The sequence below is a fragment of the Phocoena sinus genome, chromosome 17, assembly GCF_008692025.1.
Source record: "Phocoena sinus isolate mPhoSin1 chromosome 17, mPhoSin1.pri, whole genome shotgun sequence".
In the NCBI taxonomy this organism is placed as follows: Eukaryota; Metazoa; Chordata; class Mammalia; order Artiodactyla; family Phocoenidae; genus Phocoena; species Phocoena sinus.
This window is the reverse complement of record NC_045779.1, coordinates 43,536,998-43,555,223: the sequence shown is the minus strand read 5'-3', so window position 1 is coordinate 43,555,223 and position 18,226 is coordinate 43,536,998. Positions and strand designations below refer to the sequence as shown.

General features: G+C 45.1%; 1 protein-coding gene across 10 annotated transcripts in view; it reads right to left on the bottom strand.

The window, feature by feature from the left end:
* Positions 1-18,226, bottom strand: part of VPS13B (vacuolar protein sorting 13 homolog B) — an 831,417-nt gene that overhangs the window by 12,412 nt on the left and 800,779 nt on the right. For all 10 annotated transcript variants that reach the window (XM_032610621.1, XM_032610615.1, XM_032610620.1 and 7 more), the window contains 4 exons: positions 13,904-14,022; positions 9,178-9,983; positions 4,883-5,059; positions 2,725-2,895 (listed from right to left, as the gene is read on the bottom strand). In XM_032610621.1, coding sequence (XP_032466512.1) covers positions 2,725-2,895; positions 4,883-5,059; positions 9,178-9,983; positions 13,904-14,022 — 1,273 coding nt within the window. The remainder of the gene's footprint in view (positions 1-2,724; positions 2,896-4,882; positions 5,060-9,177; positions 9,984-13,903; positions 14,023-18,226) is intronic.

Below are 18,226 nucleotides of genomic sequence, written 5' to 3'. Positions count from 1 at the left end.
GAGTTTTTCCAAAAGCCACTGCTTTCTGAAAACAGTTGTGGATTTCCTGCAGGAGCCTCGGCGGCATCTCTCTGCAGCCCAACACTTCCTCGCTGTTCTGGGGCGATGGGGCTGGGCAGGACAGCTGAAGACGTCCTTTGATTTTTCAAGTGCCTCATAACACTCCACCGTGTCCTCATGAGGGCCGAGCCGAGTCAGGAAGGCCCATCAAACCCATAAACATTTGGGGGAAATATATTTTTCCTACCCTGGAACTTTCAATTGTTCAGTCTCCCCACATCCTGATTGTTTCCAGGCTTGGAGCCCTCCAGGGTGGGTGACATGTGGGAAGACCCAGGTTCTTGTCCTGCCTGGAGGTTTGACCTGGGCAAGTCACTTAACCTCATTCATTCCTAGGTCTGATGATCAAATAAGATGACCCATGTGAAAGTACTTTGACAACCCAGAAGCGTTATTTAAATGTATTTTTTACTGACCAGGTCATTTATGTTTATGTCTCATAAAGGAAGAGCCTGAGGAAGTAGCATTTTGATTTCACCAAGCATGGCTTTTAAACTATTGTATGATAATAGCTCTAACTTCAGTCGGGCATTTACTGGCATTTGGCAGTTTTATACACCATTTCTGGGGATGGATTAAACGGCGGCAAATCTATACTTTCCCAGGTGAGGGGACTTGGTTGGTCCTATTCTCCCCTTTCTTCCTGCCACATATCAAGGACCAGACGTTTTGAGACGACCCAGTGATTATGTGGGATACAGAGAGTTCTTGAACTCTTCCAGGAAAGGAAGCTGGCTGGCCCAACCTTAGTCTGAGAAGCACAGAAACGGACACACTGCTCTACATGTGCTGCTGTGAGTGGAGCTCTTAGGGGCCCACAGACTCCACGAGCCTACTGTAGTTTCCACAGACAGGCTAAGTGGTTCCCTCGCATGGATGAGTGTGTACAAAACATGATGGCTATAGCAAAGCTCAGAGGTTTATGATTTTCTACCCTGGTTAACAACAGGAGCCACGCTTGAAAGGGTGACATCACAAAGGCAGAATCATGGCTCCCCACATAACTGATTTCTACCATCAGGCGCAGTTTTATACAGTGGGAAATGGGTAGTGGATGTGGGCTTCTCTGGGCGGGGAGAGAACAGGTTAGTCAGGGTGGGAACAGCCACGTGCCAGCCGGCTCAGGTCTCCTCTGCTGAGTGCCTCCATCCAAGAAGAGCTTGGACAGCGAGAAGGAAACTCTCCTGCCCAGAGCAGAGGGCACGGAAAGCCACGATTCTTAGCAGAAAGAGGTCCCACAGTTCCCAAATGATGGCTTGAGGCCTCCAAGATAACCTCATTGACACTTCCTGTGGTTACAGCAACTGAACCCACTGGACTAAAACTAAAGCAGAAATGCCCCTGCCACTGCTCAGACGTCTCTCTTTGCTGGGACACTGTCTGAAACCAGGCAACTCTTACAGTTCCTTTACTACCATAATATAATGAAGGTGCTGTTTACCAAACACGGACCCTATGCCTGGCACACAACCGACCAGCATTACTTCCAATAACGGCAGAGTAATTTTCAGCCCCAATTTACAAAAGAGAAGCTCTGAGGTCACAGAGAAAGGACTTGGACACCCGAGCATGGGGTCCACTGGCTCCTGAGGACCGTGGCCACCCCCCACGCCCCCGCCCTTCCCCAGAGCTGCTCCACCCCGGGTCCCCGCTCCCACACATTATCACAGGACCGTGTCCCACACCACTGCAGGTTAGGACTTAAACACTTTCTAGTAACTTAACCTGAAGTTGTAACATCTTACGACTTCCTCTCGGGACCTCAGCTGGCCGCGCTGTGAGTGGTGGTGGTGGTGGGGGGGTGGGGGTTATGTACAAAACTGCAGCCTGGAGAGAGGACAAATCCTTTCAAGCTCATCTTTTCTGACCTTCGCTCTCCCTGCTTTGGGCCACTTTGATCTCTGCAAGATGCACACTCCTTCAGATGCTCGGCAGGCAGGCTGCCAAACAATACAGTTTTAAATTCCTTTGCAAATAAATAAACAAAAGATACCCTTGAAAATCCTGCTCTGTAAAATTTCAGCTCTGAAGCTTCCTTTTCATAGATTTTCCAAAGCAACTTATTTTTCAAACATTTGTAATATTTGGAAATACCCCTAGCAATCTTCATCTCTAGCTATACCATCTGATTGCTTGACAAACGGCAATTACTTGGAGTCAGGCAGATCTGGCATTCTTAAAAAAATAAAAGGGAAAAGTGGGCTCCTCACTGAAGTTTACATGACATTTGCACATTGCTCAAGTGCTTCCCAAACAAAAGCAGGCGTTTGCAGTATCTGTGGCAGAGAGGCAGCAAGCGCTTCAGGAGGTTTGCCCGTTGCTCCCTTCAGCAAGCATGCAGCTGTGGGCTGCCTTCCTCGTGTTGACACCCCGCGCGCGGGGTCTTACGGAAGCCGCGAGGACGCAGAGAGGCATCTCCCACCAGAGGCGAGGGAAGGTGGGAACGCGACCGGCGGGGAGCGGGAAGCGGCCAGGTCCCAGGATGGCCCTGCGCAGCCGCACAAGGGCTCTGGAGAGGGTGCCGGTTCCAGAACCCTGCTGGCCAGGGTAGGAACCAGAATGCGTGCCTTGGCCTCTCTGAGCCTCAGCATCTCTGCAGAAAGATGGACAGTCCACAAGCAGCCCGTGGAAAGTCCTGGGCCCCAGTCCCCGGCGACCCCTTACCGAGCAGGCTGATGCCCAGCCGGGACAGGCCCTGCCGGAGCCCCTCGCCGAGGCTCTCCGGGAGCTGCCGCCGCCACTCCTCCTGCCGGTTGTAGTGCTCCTCATCCAGCGAGAGCCGGTCCATGTTCCGGGCCAGGCTCGTGGCCAGGTTGGTGATGGAGGTGAGGGTACCTGAGGGCACAAGAGCACGTGGGTTGGTCTCCTGGTCGCATAGATGGTGGCCCCTAGGGGAGTGGTCCCTGGAGCACTGTGGGGGAGGGGAGAGGGAGGTGGAAGCACATCCGCCTTCTGGACTCGCCCATGGAGAGTGATGGTGGCTTCCCCTCGGTCAGTTTGAAGAAGCAGCCTTAAGACAATGAGGTGAAGATGAACACTTGCTGACAGGGGTGATGGCACTCCTCACAGGGGGTAGAATTAGAATCTCCGTTACCAGAAAAATGCCCACGGCCTCATAGGAAGCTATCATGCACTTTCATTTGACTGTTAGGACTTGGCTAAAATAGTTAGTTTTGAAGTCCTCACTGAGGTCCAGTTTTGAAGGTTGCAATTTGCCTGCTCTGATTTGAAAGGGTAAGGTTATGTTGCTGAATTTTAAACAGATCGCAAAGGAATGTTTCTACTTTAGGAATAAAATTTATTTCCCCCTATTACTTTAGTCATAGTAGAGAAAGACAGTAAACTTTTATCATTTGACAGTCAGGAAATAATTATTATGCCACAGGGAATATGTGTGATTTTGATATTCAGGGTGTTAGCTGAAAAAAAGTGAGGACATCAAAGGGAGTAAAGCATGTGAAAGCCACGATTCCGTCTGGTTTTCCCAAGAAAGGCTATTTCTGCATCTTGCTCAAGACAGTCATAATCCCCTCTAGCAAGTCTGCATAGACCTCAGTGAGCAAAACTGAAAGACATCAACGGACATATCCTGAAGCTAATGAATTAGTTCATCTGTTATTGGGATGTCTAGTTTTCAGAAGAAATGGAAGATGTTGTTTTTGCAGCTGCATCTTAACCAGTCATCTGAAAAGAAAAAATCCACGTACACACACACAGACAAACCAAACAGATTTTCCTAAGAGAAGGAGAGAACAAGTGTAAAAAACATTCAGTGAGTCACTATGCTAAAATTACTGCCGGAGTGCAATTTAGCAAGTGTTGCTTGTCTTATTTTAAAATAAAAACAACAGAACCACAAAGATTCAAGTGTCAAGAGTGAGAAATCCACCAGTGACTCATCTGTGAGTTCCTGCAGCTTGGCTCACAGGCCTCCCGGATGACCGGGGCCCCGGGGGAGTGGTCCCGTGATTGTCCATGGAATTTGGTTTATTGCTCTTGCCAGTCCCCCTCTATGGATCATGGGTTCTCATATTTCGAGCTCAAGTCTTGTTTGAGGCCTTCTAGAGACTTCTGTAACCTGCCCACTCATAACAGAGTTGCAGTACTGTTGACAGTAAAAAGCCTTTTATGGGGGAGGAGGCGGCTTTTGCCCTGTTTCCCCTGCCTCCTGCTGAGAAGAAACGGGGACTCAGATGGCCCTTGTTAGTTCCCGAGTCACTGCCAACCTGACCAAAATATGGGCAAACAAACACACGGATGAAAGGAAAGCACGCTCTCCTTCTTGTGGGCGGGAGTTTGGTTTCTGCGCCCGATGACCCGCCTGGGCCACAAGGTGGCACTGTTTACGAGGCGTGCTAGGGAAAAGCTGGCTCTTTCACCTCCCAATCGGCTTCCACGTCAAAATGTATCCATAGCCTTACAAAAGTTATGACAACTGTATCTACATTTAAAAAAATATGATGAGGCAACACAGTGTAGGATTTCTGATGTTTAGCAGAAGTCCTGAACACCTTTAATATTTCTGTATTTATCACATGGAATAACAGTTGAGCCAATCCTTGTTTTCCCATTGGGAGGTTTCAAATTCTGAAGTTTCTGAAACATTTTCACACACTACAGGCAAGCAGTGATCTGTTTAAAACATAAGACATTATATATGAGCTTTGTTACAGATCCAACACTTCACTGCCAGCTAACAAGCCAAACAAAGTTAGAGGCAAACTTAATTCACTGAAAACTTTTAACACGTTCTTTAAAAATAAAAAATAAGAGAGGGAAGGAACGAAAATAAGGCCTCATTACAAGGAACCCGAATAGCTACCTTTGGAAATGTGCTTCACAAATGATGTCGTCCCTCTGGAAACTCCGCTCACAAAGGCTCCCGGGCCTCGGGTCAGCCCCTCGTACGGAAGCCTGAAGAAGTCGGCAATGCCATTCCCGATGCTTCGCACCAAACTTGCCGGGCTGCCAAGGATTTCCAGGGATCCAACCACCCAGCCTGTGAGGGACCAAAGGGAAGGGGGTTACTGAAATCTTAAACACAGCACTTTCAACATATGGGACAAGTGACCCATTTTCCCTGCAATTCATTTTTCACACTAGAATGGAGAATGTAATAAGCTCCTTTGGAGCAAAATATGGGAAATAACTCATTCACTGTGAATTCATAAATGGCAAACTTTCATACTTTATAAATCAAAGTGATCCTTTTGGCGGCCTCGCAAATAGCTTTAATATGACTTCCCTGCCCAAGCCGCCCGTATTCCTGCTAAAAGGGACCCGTGTGCAGGGGACGATGCTCCTGCCCCCGAGGAAAGGCAGTCCCTGGGGCTGCAGGTGTTCGCAGGCTGGGAAGTTATCCTTAAAACCTCCTTGGGCAGCGGAGGCACCAGGATGAGGAGGAGATGCCTGGTCAGGGGAGGAGGCCAGATGCTAAAAGGGGTGTTGCAAAGGGGATGCAGAGTTCTGACGAGGATGGAGGAAGTTATTTTTAATCTTTCCCAATCCTACCAAGCTGAGCGCTTCCCTTTGGAGTGGAGCTGGAGCCAGAGAAATGTTTCCCCTTCGAGCCCAGCTTCAGTTGTGTAAACTCTGGTGACAGGGACATGCTGATTAGGTTAGCGAGAGGGGCGTGTTCCCTGCGAACGTCCCAGGGGGCGAGCTTTGGATCCGGTTTCCTACTTGAGCTGGGGCTTGCCAGGAGCCGCCCGCTCAGCAGCGGCCTGACTGCCGAGCGCTCGGCCCCGTGGGAACAGGGCTGTGGTGTGGAGGCTGGAGCAGCTCCCCTTCGCCTTCCTTCCCGGGTGGGGGGCTCGGGGCTCTCGCCCGGAGGACAGGAGGTGCAGGCAAGGGCCGGGGGCTCCAGAGAGGAGGACGCCCAACAGACAGCTTCCCCCGGGGACACCATGGCCTCTCCAGCCCAGGAGAGGGCTGCAAGCGCTTTAATGGGGAGGCCGCGGGGACAGGACCCGTGTGGGAGCCGATCCTGCCCCCCAGCAGGGCTTTGGAGGCCAGGCCTGTGACAGAGACCCCCAGTCAAGTCATCAGTCCCAGAGGGTAGGGAAGGTGTGGGTGCAAGAGCCAAGCCAGAGCCCTGAAGGGTTCCCAGGCCCAGCCCTTGTAGAGAGGGACGTTCTTAAGTTTTAAGCCCACCTCTCTTCTCTGGAACATTAGAAGACAGCACTAGGGTTTAGGTTAAAAGAGGGAGTAAGTTCCAGAAGATGAAGATCATAAATGGAAGCGCCTATGGGCGCCAGGCATTCAACTCCCTCAGTTCTCACAGCAACTCTTCAAGTCCTAGTACCTGCCTCCGTGTATATTCAGATTAGCCAAGGACTGAGCCTCTCCCTGGGTTCAGGGACTGTACCAGGTGCAGGGGACAGAGCCTGCTCTGACGCAGTGTCACCCCGACTCCACCATCTCAAAGGCAGGACAAGGAGGAAACTGTGGCTCAGAGGTTGAGTCAGTTCTCACAGTCTCCCCGCCGTCTAGACACGTGGGAGGGTTTCAAGCCAGGTTTACCTGGCTCCAGAGCCCACCCTCCCTCTTCCTGGGAGCCCAGGCTGCGCTGAGTAGGCAGGGTACCGTGGAAGGTTGTGGAATAGTCTTCCTCGGAGGGCCTTCTCTGGAGGTGAAGAAACAACACATTTCCTTTAGCTTGGCATAGTTGTAAGGTTCGCCTGCAGGCAGAAGATTGGACTAGGAACATCTTAATTCCCCTTCTCTCCTAAAGTTCCATAGAGAGATAAAGAAAGGTGCCTAGCTACTGCCAAGCAAAGACCACTCACTCTACAATGGGCCCACTCAGGCCAGGGCAGCAGGGCACGGGGTGTGTGGAAAGCACCCAGCCTCACCTTCTAGCCCTCACCCTGGCTACGGGACGGTGAGGGAGACTCTCCTGGGTTAGGTTCACTGCTGATGGGAAGGCTATGCGTGGACCAGAGCTACTTCTCAGTGGCATCTGAGATGGCCAGAAAAGGACCAAAGCATCTGAGGGCATTCCTTCTTTAATTAGTTCCCTCCAAAAGCACATGTATCTTTTTCTTACTTGTTGCCAGACTTTTGTTGAAAACAAGTGCCTGTCTGGCTTCCCATCAAACTGAGCCTTGGAGGTAGAGAGGGACCCCAGGAAATTACAGAGCCCACATTCTTTTCTTCAAATAGGGTCAGTTGTTACTCATTTCTAATTACTTTACTGTTAAAACCTCTACACGTCCTTCCCTAGAAATGAGGTCAGGGTATTTCAGTCATCCCCATGAGGGACCTTTTAATCAAGTCCAATGAGTGAATACTGACCCATGTGAGATGCAGAGGCAACTTGTCCACTCCCAGGCCAGACCTTTCCTTTCCTCTACTAGAATGCCAGTACATTCTCTTTAAGATGCTTCTACCCAGGGGTAACCTCCTACCATCTTCCCATTTCCAACCCTTTCAAAAACCACTGCTTTCCTCCAGATAATCTTCAGATTCTCTGCAGGCCTTCAGTGACAGAATTCCCAGCAGACCTAAAAACTTGGCCCTCTATCTCAGAATTTCTTGTCTCAGCATATAATGAGATTGGGACAACAGCTTAGAGAACTTTTAGGTGGATTACAAAAAATCCAAACAGAATGTTCTTGTGAAAGCTCATGAAAAACAAAACAAAGAGAGATCATTTTTAGCACATAGGCCGCAGGGACGTGGTTCCTTGGTGGTCACAGTTGGAGTCTCTCTGCCAGCTCATTACTCTGATGGGCGCTCCCCACACCTCAGCCTAATGTGATGACCGGACGGACGGGAAGCTTATTCCTTCCCAGGCTCCAGAGCAGAGTCCAGTAACCTACAGGCATGCTTCTAGGTTAAAAACAAAAACTGCCTGAAAGAGTAGGTTTTTAATATACCCGTCTATTAAATTTGAAATCGTAGCTGCTCATTTTTAAATAATATCTTAGCAAGAGGGAAATATTTTCTTATTGTTGTACAAGCTATCAAAATAACAGTTCCCAGGCAGGGACCTTCCCTGATCTTGTTCTTTGCAGTTGAGGGTTCTGGGTAGCGCTCTAACTCTATGAATTCCATTATGGAGAAAATGCTATCCTACCAGTAGGGCAACTACTGTGGGTCAGTCACTGCTACAACGTTACCTTATATGGGAATGTACCCACCAAGTACAACATTACCAAGGTCTCTCCTTTGTTACTTTCAGAAAGGAAGACCTCCATGCTCTTTACCAGAAGGGGCTGCAAGACCCACTCTGGTTGTTTGGTGTCAGTTGCTTGAATGCATGGGAACGCGAGGAGCCAGATTACCAGACTGAAACCACTTTAGAGTGAACTTAGGTCAAGAAGGCGTGTTCTGAAGCCAATTACCATAGGGTATCAGGAGACAACTTGGTCTCCAAAGCAAGCTTCAGTGCACAGTGCTCCCCATACAACATTTTGTACACATATTCAAAGCACCCCCTGCGGACTCCCCCCCGCCCCGGGCTCAGGTCTGTGGAGAGGCTGAGATGCCTACAGCCGTCTCTTTGCCATCTGTCTAGACAGGCAGGGCTGCGCTGGGTAGGTAGAAGGCTCTTCATGCCTCTGACGAGCACACAAATCCTCTGAATTTCTCATCTGGAGCTATTCATGGACTGTAATGAAGAAAGCTAACAGCCCAGAACTGGATTTCTTTTAGGCCCAGAACCTGAGGGCCTGGGCTGGTTTTTCTGGCCGCACTAGTGCCCTAACATAGAGCCTTGTGCCTGCAAGGAGCTGAAAGTGTTTGCTAAATGGGATTAAAATTCTGTTATATATATATCAGCAAATATAACAGCTACTACTGCTTGAGTGTTCATTAAGTGCCAACCAAAATTCAGGGTACTTTACATACTTTCACTTTTTCCTGTCAAAAATCTTAAAACCCATTTTATGGATGAGGAAACTGAGACATGGGAGGTTCAATAACTTGCCCAAGGCCTCACAGCCAGCAGCGGAAGAGTCTGGATTCAAATCCATTACTATCTAACTGCAAAGGCTGTGCTCTTCACCTCCTACCAAGCTGCTTCCCTATGTCTCGAAGTCAGTAAGTCCACCCCAAAGCCTTTCCTTTCTGCTCACGCTCCAGCTCATCGTGGCCCCTGGGCTGTGTCCTCACCTGCTCTGAAGAGAGCCCCCGCGGCGTAGTGCATGGCCAGGGCGTGGACAAGCTGCCTGGCCGTGGTGAAGATGGGGCCTCTTTCAAACACTGAGAAGGAGAGCGGGGTGTGGTCAGAGGCTATGTACAGCTTGAGGGAAGCGTGGATGCTGACGAGGAGATTCACCGGCTGTATCACCAGCTTCCGTAACTTCACAGGATGCACCAAGGCCCTGGCGTGCTGCCTGACCTGCACGGGCAACACCTGTTTCCCATCTGCAAAGACCGTGGGGTGACCGGCTGGGCTGCTGCTAGGAAGGTAGGTCTCAAACAAAGTTTTGATGTAGTAGACAAATGTATCTTCCACATATAAGCGGGCAGGTTTCAATTCAAAACTGAACTCGTTAATATCAGATAAGAAGCTCTTGCCCTCAGTTAAGGTGAGGCAAAGTTTGATAAAACAGTTTTTCTTGTATTCTTCCAAATCTTTGCTGGACGTAAGGAGACTCTGCATCTTGGAACACTGAATAGATTCTGTTTTCTCCCCCTGGCAGACCAAGACAGCGAAGTGGAAATTGGACTTGTTATATAGCTGGTTGTCCAACTGCAGGTCCCTACAGCAGACCTCCACACAGTAAAGGTGAAAGAGGGTGGTGGCCGTCTCTTCCCCAGGGACGTGACTAGCCACCGGGGCTATTTGGAGAAAAACGTTGTCCAGTGTGAGTCTCAGGAGCTCAGATGATACTCTGTGGCAGGTGAGGTCATCAAGCACCGCCAGGCTCAACTGAGTGATGGACATTTTAAATGTCACAATCTTCTCCAGAGTTCTACAGGAGAAAGGGAAAAGAACATGAGTCTCCTCTGCTTTTCTTTTCCTCCCTCCCTTTCTTCCTTAATGTCTTAGTGTTTAATGACAGTGCCTTATTAAACACCTCCTGATGTCCTATCAGATTCTCATAAGAAACAAATAAGAACTCAACTTTCAGTACATCGTGTCTGGACAGAGCCGGTCATACTCCAACAGTATTGGGAAATGTTCCCAAAGGGACTATTACAAGTTCTTGTCGTGTTGCTGTCTCATGTTTCCCTTATCAACACCAGATTTTTTTATTCTCAAATCCCTCTAGTTCCTTGTGCACTAATTCTCTGTCATGATCATCACAAAGCAGAAAGTCATAATAAAATAACCAAGATGCCTTACGCTGGAAAAGTACAGCAAGCAGAAGAAAACTCACCATGAACCCACACCACAACAGCCCAGCTCCCAGCGTCTTAGGCCATGTGCTCTGCTCCCCCCGCCACGTTTAGAGCTGAGCTGCCCACGCTCCCATCTCCGCGAACCCCTCTAACGCGCGCTCAACCACTGGGCTCTCACTCCCGTCAAGGTCATCTCTCCAGAAATTCACCCCTTTCCTATATCGTTTTTTCTTCACTACTAGCAGCTTATAAACATGCTCTTATTTCTCTTGTCTTAAAAAAATCCCTCTTGTAACTCTATCTCCCCCTCTAGCTATTACTCATTTTCCTGACCCTCTTTACATAAAAACTCCAAAGCATATACACCTTGTCTGCTATTCCTCACTTTCCATTTTCTCTTAACTGTGCTCCAGGCAGGCCTTTGTCCCCACTAGTCTACCAAAGCAAGTCTCGTCAAGGCCCCCAAGGGACTTCCATGTGGCTAAATCAAATGATGGGCATTTAGTCTGTGACTCATTCACCCTACAATGGCATTTGACGGGGTCGATAACTTCCTCCTTCTGGAAAAACTTTCTTTGCATGTCTGCTCTCAGCTCTTGCATGTCTGGTCACTCATCACCTATGCGACACCCTCCTCTTAAAGTTAAGGTGCCCAACGTTGAGCCCTTGGTCCTCTTCTCTTCCCATCTCCACTCCCTCCCCTTGGAGATCTTCATCCAGGCCTATGATTTGATGTGCATCTATATGCTGATGACTTCCAAAGTCACATATTCAGCCTAGAACGCCCCGTGAACTCTGATCTTGTATTTCTAACTGCCCGTCCACATAGTAGTGACTTACAGGTCTCAAAAGACATCTCAAGCGGTCACGTCTGTAGTCAAACTCTTGATCTCACCCCCAGTCCCACATGCAGTAGTTCTCATCTTGGTTCACGACAGCCACATCCTACCAGCTGCTCAGACCAAAAATTTTGAGGTCCTCCTTGATGCCTCTATTTTCAACCCTTATCCAGTGTGTCAGGGAAATCCCATTGGCTTTTCCTTAAAATACATCCCGAATCTGACCATTTCTTACCTCTTCCCCTGACAGTGTAGCCTAAGCCATCACCACCTCCAGTGTGAACGACTGTAATAGTCTCCTGACCAGTCTCCCTGCTCCTCCTGTGCTTCTCTATAGTCTACTGCAAGAGCACAGGGAACTATATTCAATATTCTGTGACAAACCATAATGCAAAAGACTATGAAAAAGAATGTATATGTGTATAGCTGAGTCACTTTGCAGTACAGAAGAAATTAACATTGTAACACTGTAACACTGTAAATCAACTATACTACGGTAAACTTAAAAAATGAAGCTGCCAATGGTCTTCTAAAAATTTAGGTCACATCATGTAACTTCTCTGCTCAAAAAGCTCCAATGAATTCCTGGTTTCACTCAGAATTAAAATGAAGCCCTACACGACGTGCCCCCTCCTTCTAGCTCTTCCCTCCCTGACCCCAGGCACTAGTGCCTTCCTGTTCACCCTCTACACTTGGCCTGCACTGGCCTGTTCCACGCTCCTCCAATATGCCAGGCACACTGCTTCCGACCTTTGAACTGGCTGTGCCCTTTGTCTGGAAAGCTCACCCCAGACGACCACATCATTAACCCCCTCGCTGCTTTCAAGTTGCTCAAATGTTAACTTCTTGGTGAGGCTTACCTACATCAATTTTTCAAAACTACACTCTCTCTGTCCCTGTGCCCAGGTACTACTAGTCCTTCCCAGGCTCTGTTTTTATCCCTGCAGAACTCCAACTTTCTACTGAACCATAAAATTTCCTTTTTTATTATGTTTATTCTCTGTCCTCCCTTTCCCCACCTATGAGAATGTGATCTCCTCGGGAGCAGGGATTTGGGGCTTTTCGGTCACTGGTATATCCTCATCCCTACAACAGCACCGGCATCCAGTAAGCACTTGAAAAATATTTGCTGAACAAATGAATTCAGGAAATACAAGCAAATACTTGTCCCTTTCCTATTTCTACCACTGAATGTATGGATTGTTGCTACTGTCATAAACAATGCCCTACTAACGCCCTAAATAAAACGTTCCTGAAATTGTCATGTGGGCTTGAAATTTTGGATTATGCAAGTCAAAATGTAGTCTCCAGTTTTGTTACACTATTAATTTTTTTTACAAACACTGCTGGGCAAAGGAAACAGTCTACCCAACCTGTTTGAAATATTATAAATTCAAATTAATGATAATTTGGCAAGGTCCAAATTAATGAGTTCTTAACCATATATGAAAAGCAAGGAAATTTAAAAAAAGGAGCTTAAACAAATGTATAAAAGTTGATATTACTATTTCATATTTTAAAAATTTTAAAAATTAAAAATTTTCTGATTATAAAGTACATTCTCCGTGTAGAAAATTAAAATACAGAAAATTATTAAATAATCACTTATATCCGCACATCTATTAACAGTTTTGATTCTTTTCTTTTCAGTGTTATTTCTAGGGATGTTTTCCTTGCGTATGTGTGAGAATGTGTGTGCATACATGTACTTGTATGTGCACATAACTAGGATATTTATATGTTCAATTTTATATTCTGTTTGCTTTATTTAAGTCATCATATGTATTTTTCTCTTCCACTAAAATCCTATAAGTCTCTTTTCTGTGGATATACCATTTATGGTACATTTATGTATCATCTGTTCCTCTGCTGATGGGGTTTGTACTCTGAATATTTTGCCATTATAATTAGCAGTGTGATAAAATCTCTCTGCATACCTTTTCCTACTTCTCTAATTATTGCTTATCTCAAGCTCTTAAAACTGTTAAAAGTGGAATTTCCAAGCCAGAGGGATTTTAAAGCTCTTGATACATATTACTAAAGTGCTTTCCAGAAAATGGTAACAATTTACACTTTTACTAGGACTGTATATGATGGAACATCATTGTTAATTCAGTAAGTAAAAGTAGTCTTATTTAAATTTGCATTCCTTTGATTACCTGTGTTTCCTCTTCCTAGAATTTTCTGTCTTTTGCCCTTGTTTAATTTTTGGAAGGAGGGACTATCTTCATATTATCCCTACTGAATTATATGAGTTCCTTTAAATTAAGGATAATAACTCTGGTTCGTATTTGTAAAACCTGATGGCAACACTCAGGTCGAATGGGGGAAAATGTGGCTCTAAGAGGTGACTTTATTTTTGCTGTAGCTAAGTCTAATTACTAATTACTAGGTGGTCATGTGGATAGAGAAGTATTAATTTGCATTTCATGCTAATGATAATGTATAATTCTAAGATGCATGTCTTAGTTTGTAAATCAGCTTGTTAAACTCACCAAAGAAGAACTGGAAGGGGTACCCAGAGAAGATGATATACTGCTTCTTATTATGGGTGTAATTTAATGCTAATAACCATACCCTTATGGATTATACAATAATTAACCAAAAGCTTTAATGTATATATTTGGATGACAAAGAATGGCAAATAGTAGGTTTACAACTTTATAATGGGAAACATACCCTGCTGATACTGGGATACTAATTAAGCCTACCTGTTGGTATTAGTTAAAATAGGTCCAGCTTTTCCTTCTGGGGCCACAGTGATGAAGACTGTGCCACACTGATGGACAGTGTCCACATACACACAGCCAAAGCCAGTCAGGAACACAACCTGCAAAAAGAATACTCAAAATAAGGTTGAAAAGCAATAAGAAACACTATTGAAATGGCTTCAAATGTCCTTTTTTAAAAAAATTTTATTGGAGTATAGTTGCTTTACAACGTTGTGTTAGTTTCTACTGTACGGCAAAGTGTATCAGCTATATGTATACATATATCCCCTCTTTTTTGGATTTCCTTCCCATTTAAGTCACATCAGAGCATTGACTAGAGTTCTCTGTGCTATATATAGTACGTTCTCATTAGTGCTATATATAGTACATTCTCATTAGTTATCCATTTTATACATAGTATCAATAGTGTATATATGTCAATCCCCATCTCCCAATTCATCCCACCCCCTTCTTTCCCCCCTTGGTGTCCATATATTTGTTATCTATGTCTGTGTCTCTGTTTCTGCTTTGCCAATAAGATCATTTATACCATTTTTCTAGATTCCACATATATGCGTTAATATACAATATTTGTTTTTCGCTTTCTGACTTACTTCACTCTGTATGACAGACTCTAGGTCCATCCATGTCTCTACAAATGACCCAATTTTGTTCCTTTTTATGGCCAAGTAATATTCCATTGTATACATGTACCACATCTTCTTTATCCATTCCTCTGTTGATGGACATTTAGGTTGCTTCCACATCCTGGCTACTGTAAATAGTGCTGCAATGAACACTGGGGTGCATGTGTCTTTTTGAATTATGGTTTTCTCTGGGTATATGCCCAGTAGTGGGATTGCTGGATCATTTGGTAGTTCTAGTTTTAGTTTCTTAAGGAACTTCCATACTGTTCACCACAGTGGTTGTATCAAAATCTACATTCCCACCAAAAGTGCAAGAGGGTTCCCTTTTCTCCACACCCTCTCCAGCATTTACTGTTTGTAGATTTTTTGATGATGGTTACTTTGACTGGTGTGAGGTGGCACCTCATGGTAGTTTTGATTTGCATTTCTCTAATAATTAGTGATTTTGCACATCTTTTCATGTGCTTCTTGGCCATCTGTATGTCCTCTTTGGAGAAGTCTATTTAGGTCTTCTGCCCAGTTTTTGATTGGGTTGTTTGTTGTTTTGATATTGAGCTGCATGAGCTGCTTGTAAATTTTGGAGATTAATCCTTTGTCAGTTGCTTCATTTTGCAAATATTTTCTCCCATTCTGAGGGCTGTCTTTTCGTCATGTTTATGGTTTCCTTTGCTGTGCAAAAGCTTTTAAGTTTCATTATGTCCCATTTGCTCACTTTTGTTTTTTATTTTCATTACTCTAGGAGGGTCAAAAAAGATCTTGCTGCGATTTATGTCAAAGAGTGTTCTGCCTATGTTTATGCAATCCGTATCAAACTACCAATGGCATTTTTTCACAGAAACAGAACAAAAAATTTTACAATTTGTATGGAAACACAAAAGACCCCTAATAGCCACAGCAATCTTGAGAAAGAAAAACGGAGCTGGAGGAATCAGGCTCCCTGACTTCAGACTATACTACAAATCTACAGTAATCAAGTCAGTATGGTACTGGCACAAAAACAGAAATATAGATCAATGGAACAGGATAGAAAGCCCAGAGATAAACCCATGCACCTACGGTCACCTAATCTATGACAATGGAGGCAAGAATATACAATGGAGAAAAGACAGCCTCTTCAATAAGTGGTGCTGGGAAAACTGGACAGCTACATGTAAAAGAATGAAATTAGAACACTCCCTAAAACACCATACACAAAAATAAACTCAAAATGGAGTAAAGACCTAAATGTAAGGCCAGACACTATAAAACTCTTAGAGGCTTCAAATGTCTTAAGTTCTGATTCAATACCACAAACACTTCCTGGTTATATTTCTTTATATCCATGGGTACAGGCTATTCAGCTGACTTGAAATGAAAAAAAAGAATCAAATCCAGATTTTTCAATATCCAGCTATAAGGTTCATAGAAAAAAAAAAAAAAGATGGATGAGAGGGCATGAGTGTCTTCATTCTCTGCTTCTCTGGAATTGACAAATAACTCTGTATGGGCTAGAGCCCTGCCATGGGCCACCTTTATGTGTGCGTATGAATCTCTGTGGGGAAAAAAACCCCTAAAACACAGGAATTGAAATGCAACGTGCAAAAAACTTTCAGGCTCTTGAGTTTTGACTTACTACCATAATGATGCCCTTTTACGCTGGGGACACAAAAACATACCCGAAAACCCAACAACAAGACATGCTATAGTCCCCTCAAGGTCCCTCACATAACTTGTAACAAGAATGTCAGATAACTTGATTTGCTTGGAGTTAAAATGAATTTTTCTTCCATGAGAAGGTGGACTAAGACTTAAAAAAAAGTTCTATCTCAGAAGCCAGGTGCCAGGCCAGCAGAACGGATGTCCTTTCAGAATTAAATACCACCGTTGCTTAAACGGATAAATATTTGAAATCAGAACTATTTGAAAAACAACTCCGAGAACATCATGTCCACTGCCAGCATTACCTGAGGGTAAGGGCAAGAACCTCCCTGTGTTTGGGAATGTTGATACTGATGATTTGCAGTATCAATTCCGTCCAAGTCTAGACCCTTTATTATTGTTAGAACCGCAAATAAAAGAAGAAAGACTGAAAATTCCTGGATGAAGGAACAAAGCTAGGTGTCTGCCTGGCATGTAATGAATGTGTTCTAATTTTGACCAAATGAAGAGGTACCAGAAAGAGTGTACACAGAACCACAGGAGTCTGTGATTCTCACCCTTGGAAGTGACTTCAAGGTTACTGGGCTTTTTCTTGTACAACGGCTCCTCCTTCAGAAATCCTGAGCATCCAGGGCACCTGGTCACCTCTGCCTCCTCCCTACTTTCATCTCCTGCTCTGCCGACTCCTGCCCTAGCCTTCTTTTTCATTCTATGGCCACTGCTCTAGCTTAGTTAGGTCCCTGAATGCCCCTCAGCACCCTCTGTGTGGACAACGCGCTGTCCCCCCATGCAAATCCTTTCCAAATTCTGTGGATCTTTGCACATATAGGGTAAGGACACCTTATTCCAGGAAGGTATTCTCTAATTTTTCCATTCCTTTCCTCAGACTGATACCTACTCCTACATTCCTAAAACACTTTAACCATACTTCTGTTTGATCACACATCTTATTGCTTGTATTACAGTCACTGGTTTATACCATAGACTCAATCACTAGATTCTCAACTTCTTGAGGGCAGGAGTGGAGTCAGTTTGTATTCTCTATGGATGTATTTCCCAAATGGACTGTTTTGCAAAAATATCTGTTTCAAAAGACTCTGTATCCTGAGTTTGCCCTTTTTTGTTCCAAGATAAAAACTGAACTTGACTATGATAAAAGGTGGAATGCAGCCAACCTAAAAAATGGCTCAGCTCACGAATCTAAAACAAACAGATATTCTCTGAGAGACAGTCACATTTATAAAAGCTATTATTTTGTATGATATGTAAAGTAAGTCAACTGCTTTCTTCCAGGCTTACAGACATGGGATTATTCATTTGACACAAACCTTTTTAAGGTCCTGTGCTCCCATGTGTATTCCTTCCTCTCAAGGACTGTCCATAACTTCAGGGCATACCCCAGGGTTTTAGCAGAGAGTGTTAGAAACCAGAACTACTACCCCTCAAAGAAGGGAAGGAGGGGATCAGAAGAGGAAAGTACTTATTGCTCTGCTCATTCTGAAAGCAATCGGCAGGCGTTTTGAAGTGAGGATACGTGTACTTCCTAAGATAAGGTTCAGGCAAGCTGATGGTTTCTGTTAACTGCCCAGGGAACTCTGAAAGTAAGCAAATTAACCTAAACCTTTAAGGTACGCCTTCCAGCCAAAAACCTGGACCCTGGACAGAAATATTGCTGGGTGTCCCTTTTACTCATCACTAGAACGGAAGACACACAAGACTTTAATTCTTGTAGCTTACTCTTGTCTCCTTTCACATGTAGAGAAATAACCTGCAACGCCAAGCATTTTGTACAATGTGAGCTCTAGGGATTAGAGAGTTGGGAACCCAAGTGCCAGAGGAATTAGTGCCAGGTCCCCCAGAAATTAAAATAAATTCTTGTTTTGGTCTAATGGTTTGATCATTTAATCATTCAATCAATTATTGGATACTTAAGGTGAGCCTAAAGGAGCTCCTCACTGCGGTAGGCACTGAGAAGAAATCATGCCCTCAAGTTGCTCCCAGCCTCGGTGGTGAAAAAGCCAAGTACACAAATAATGAG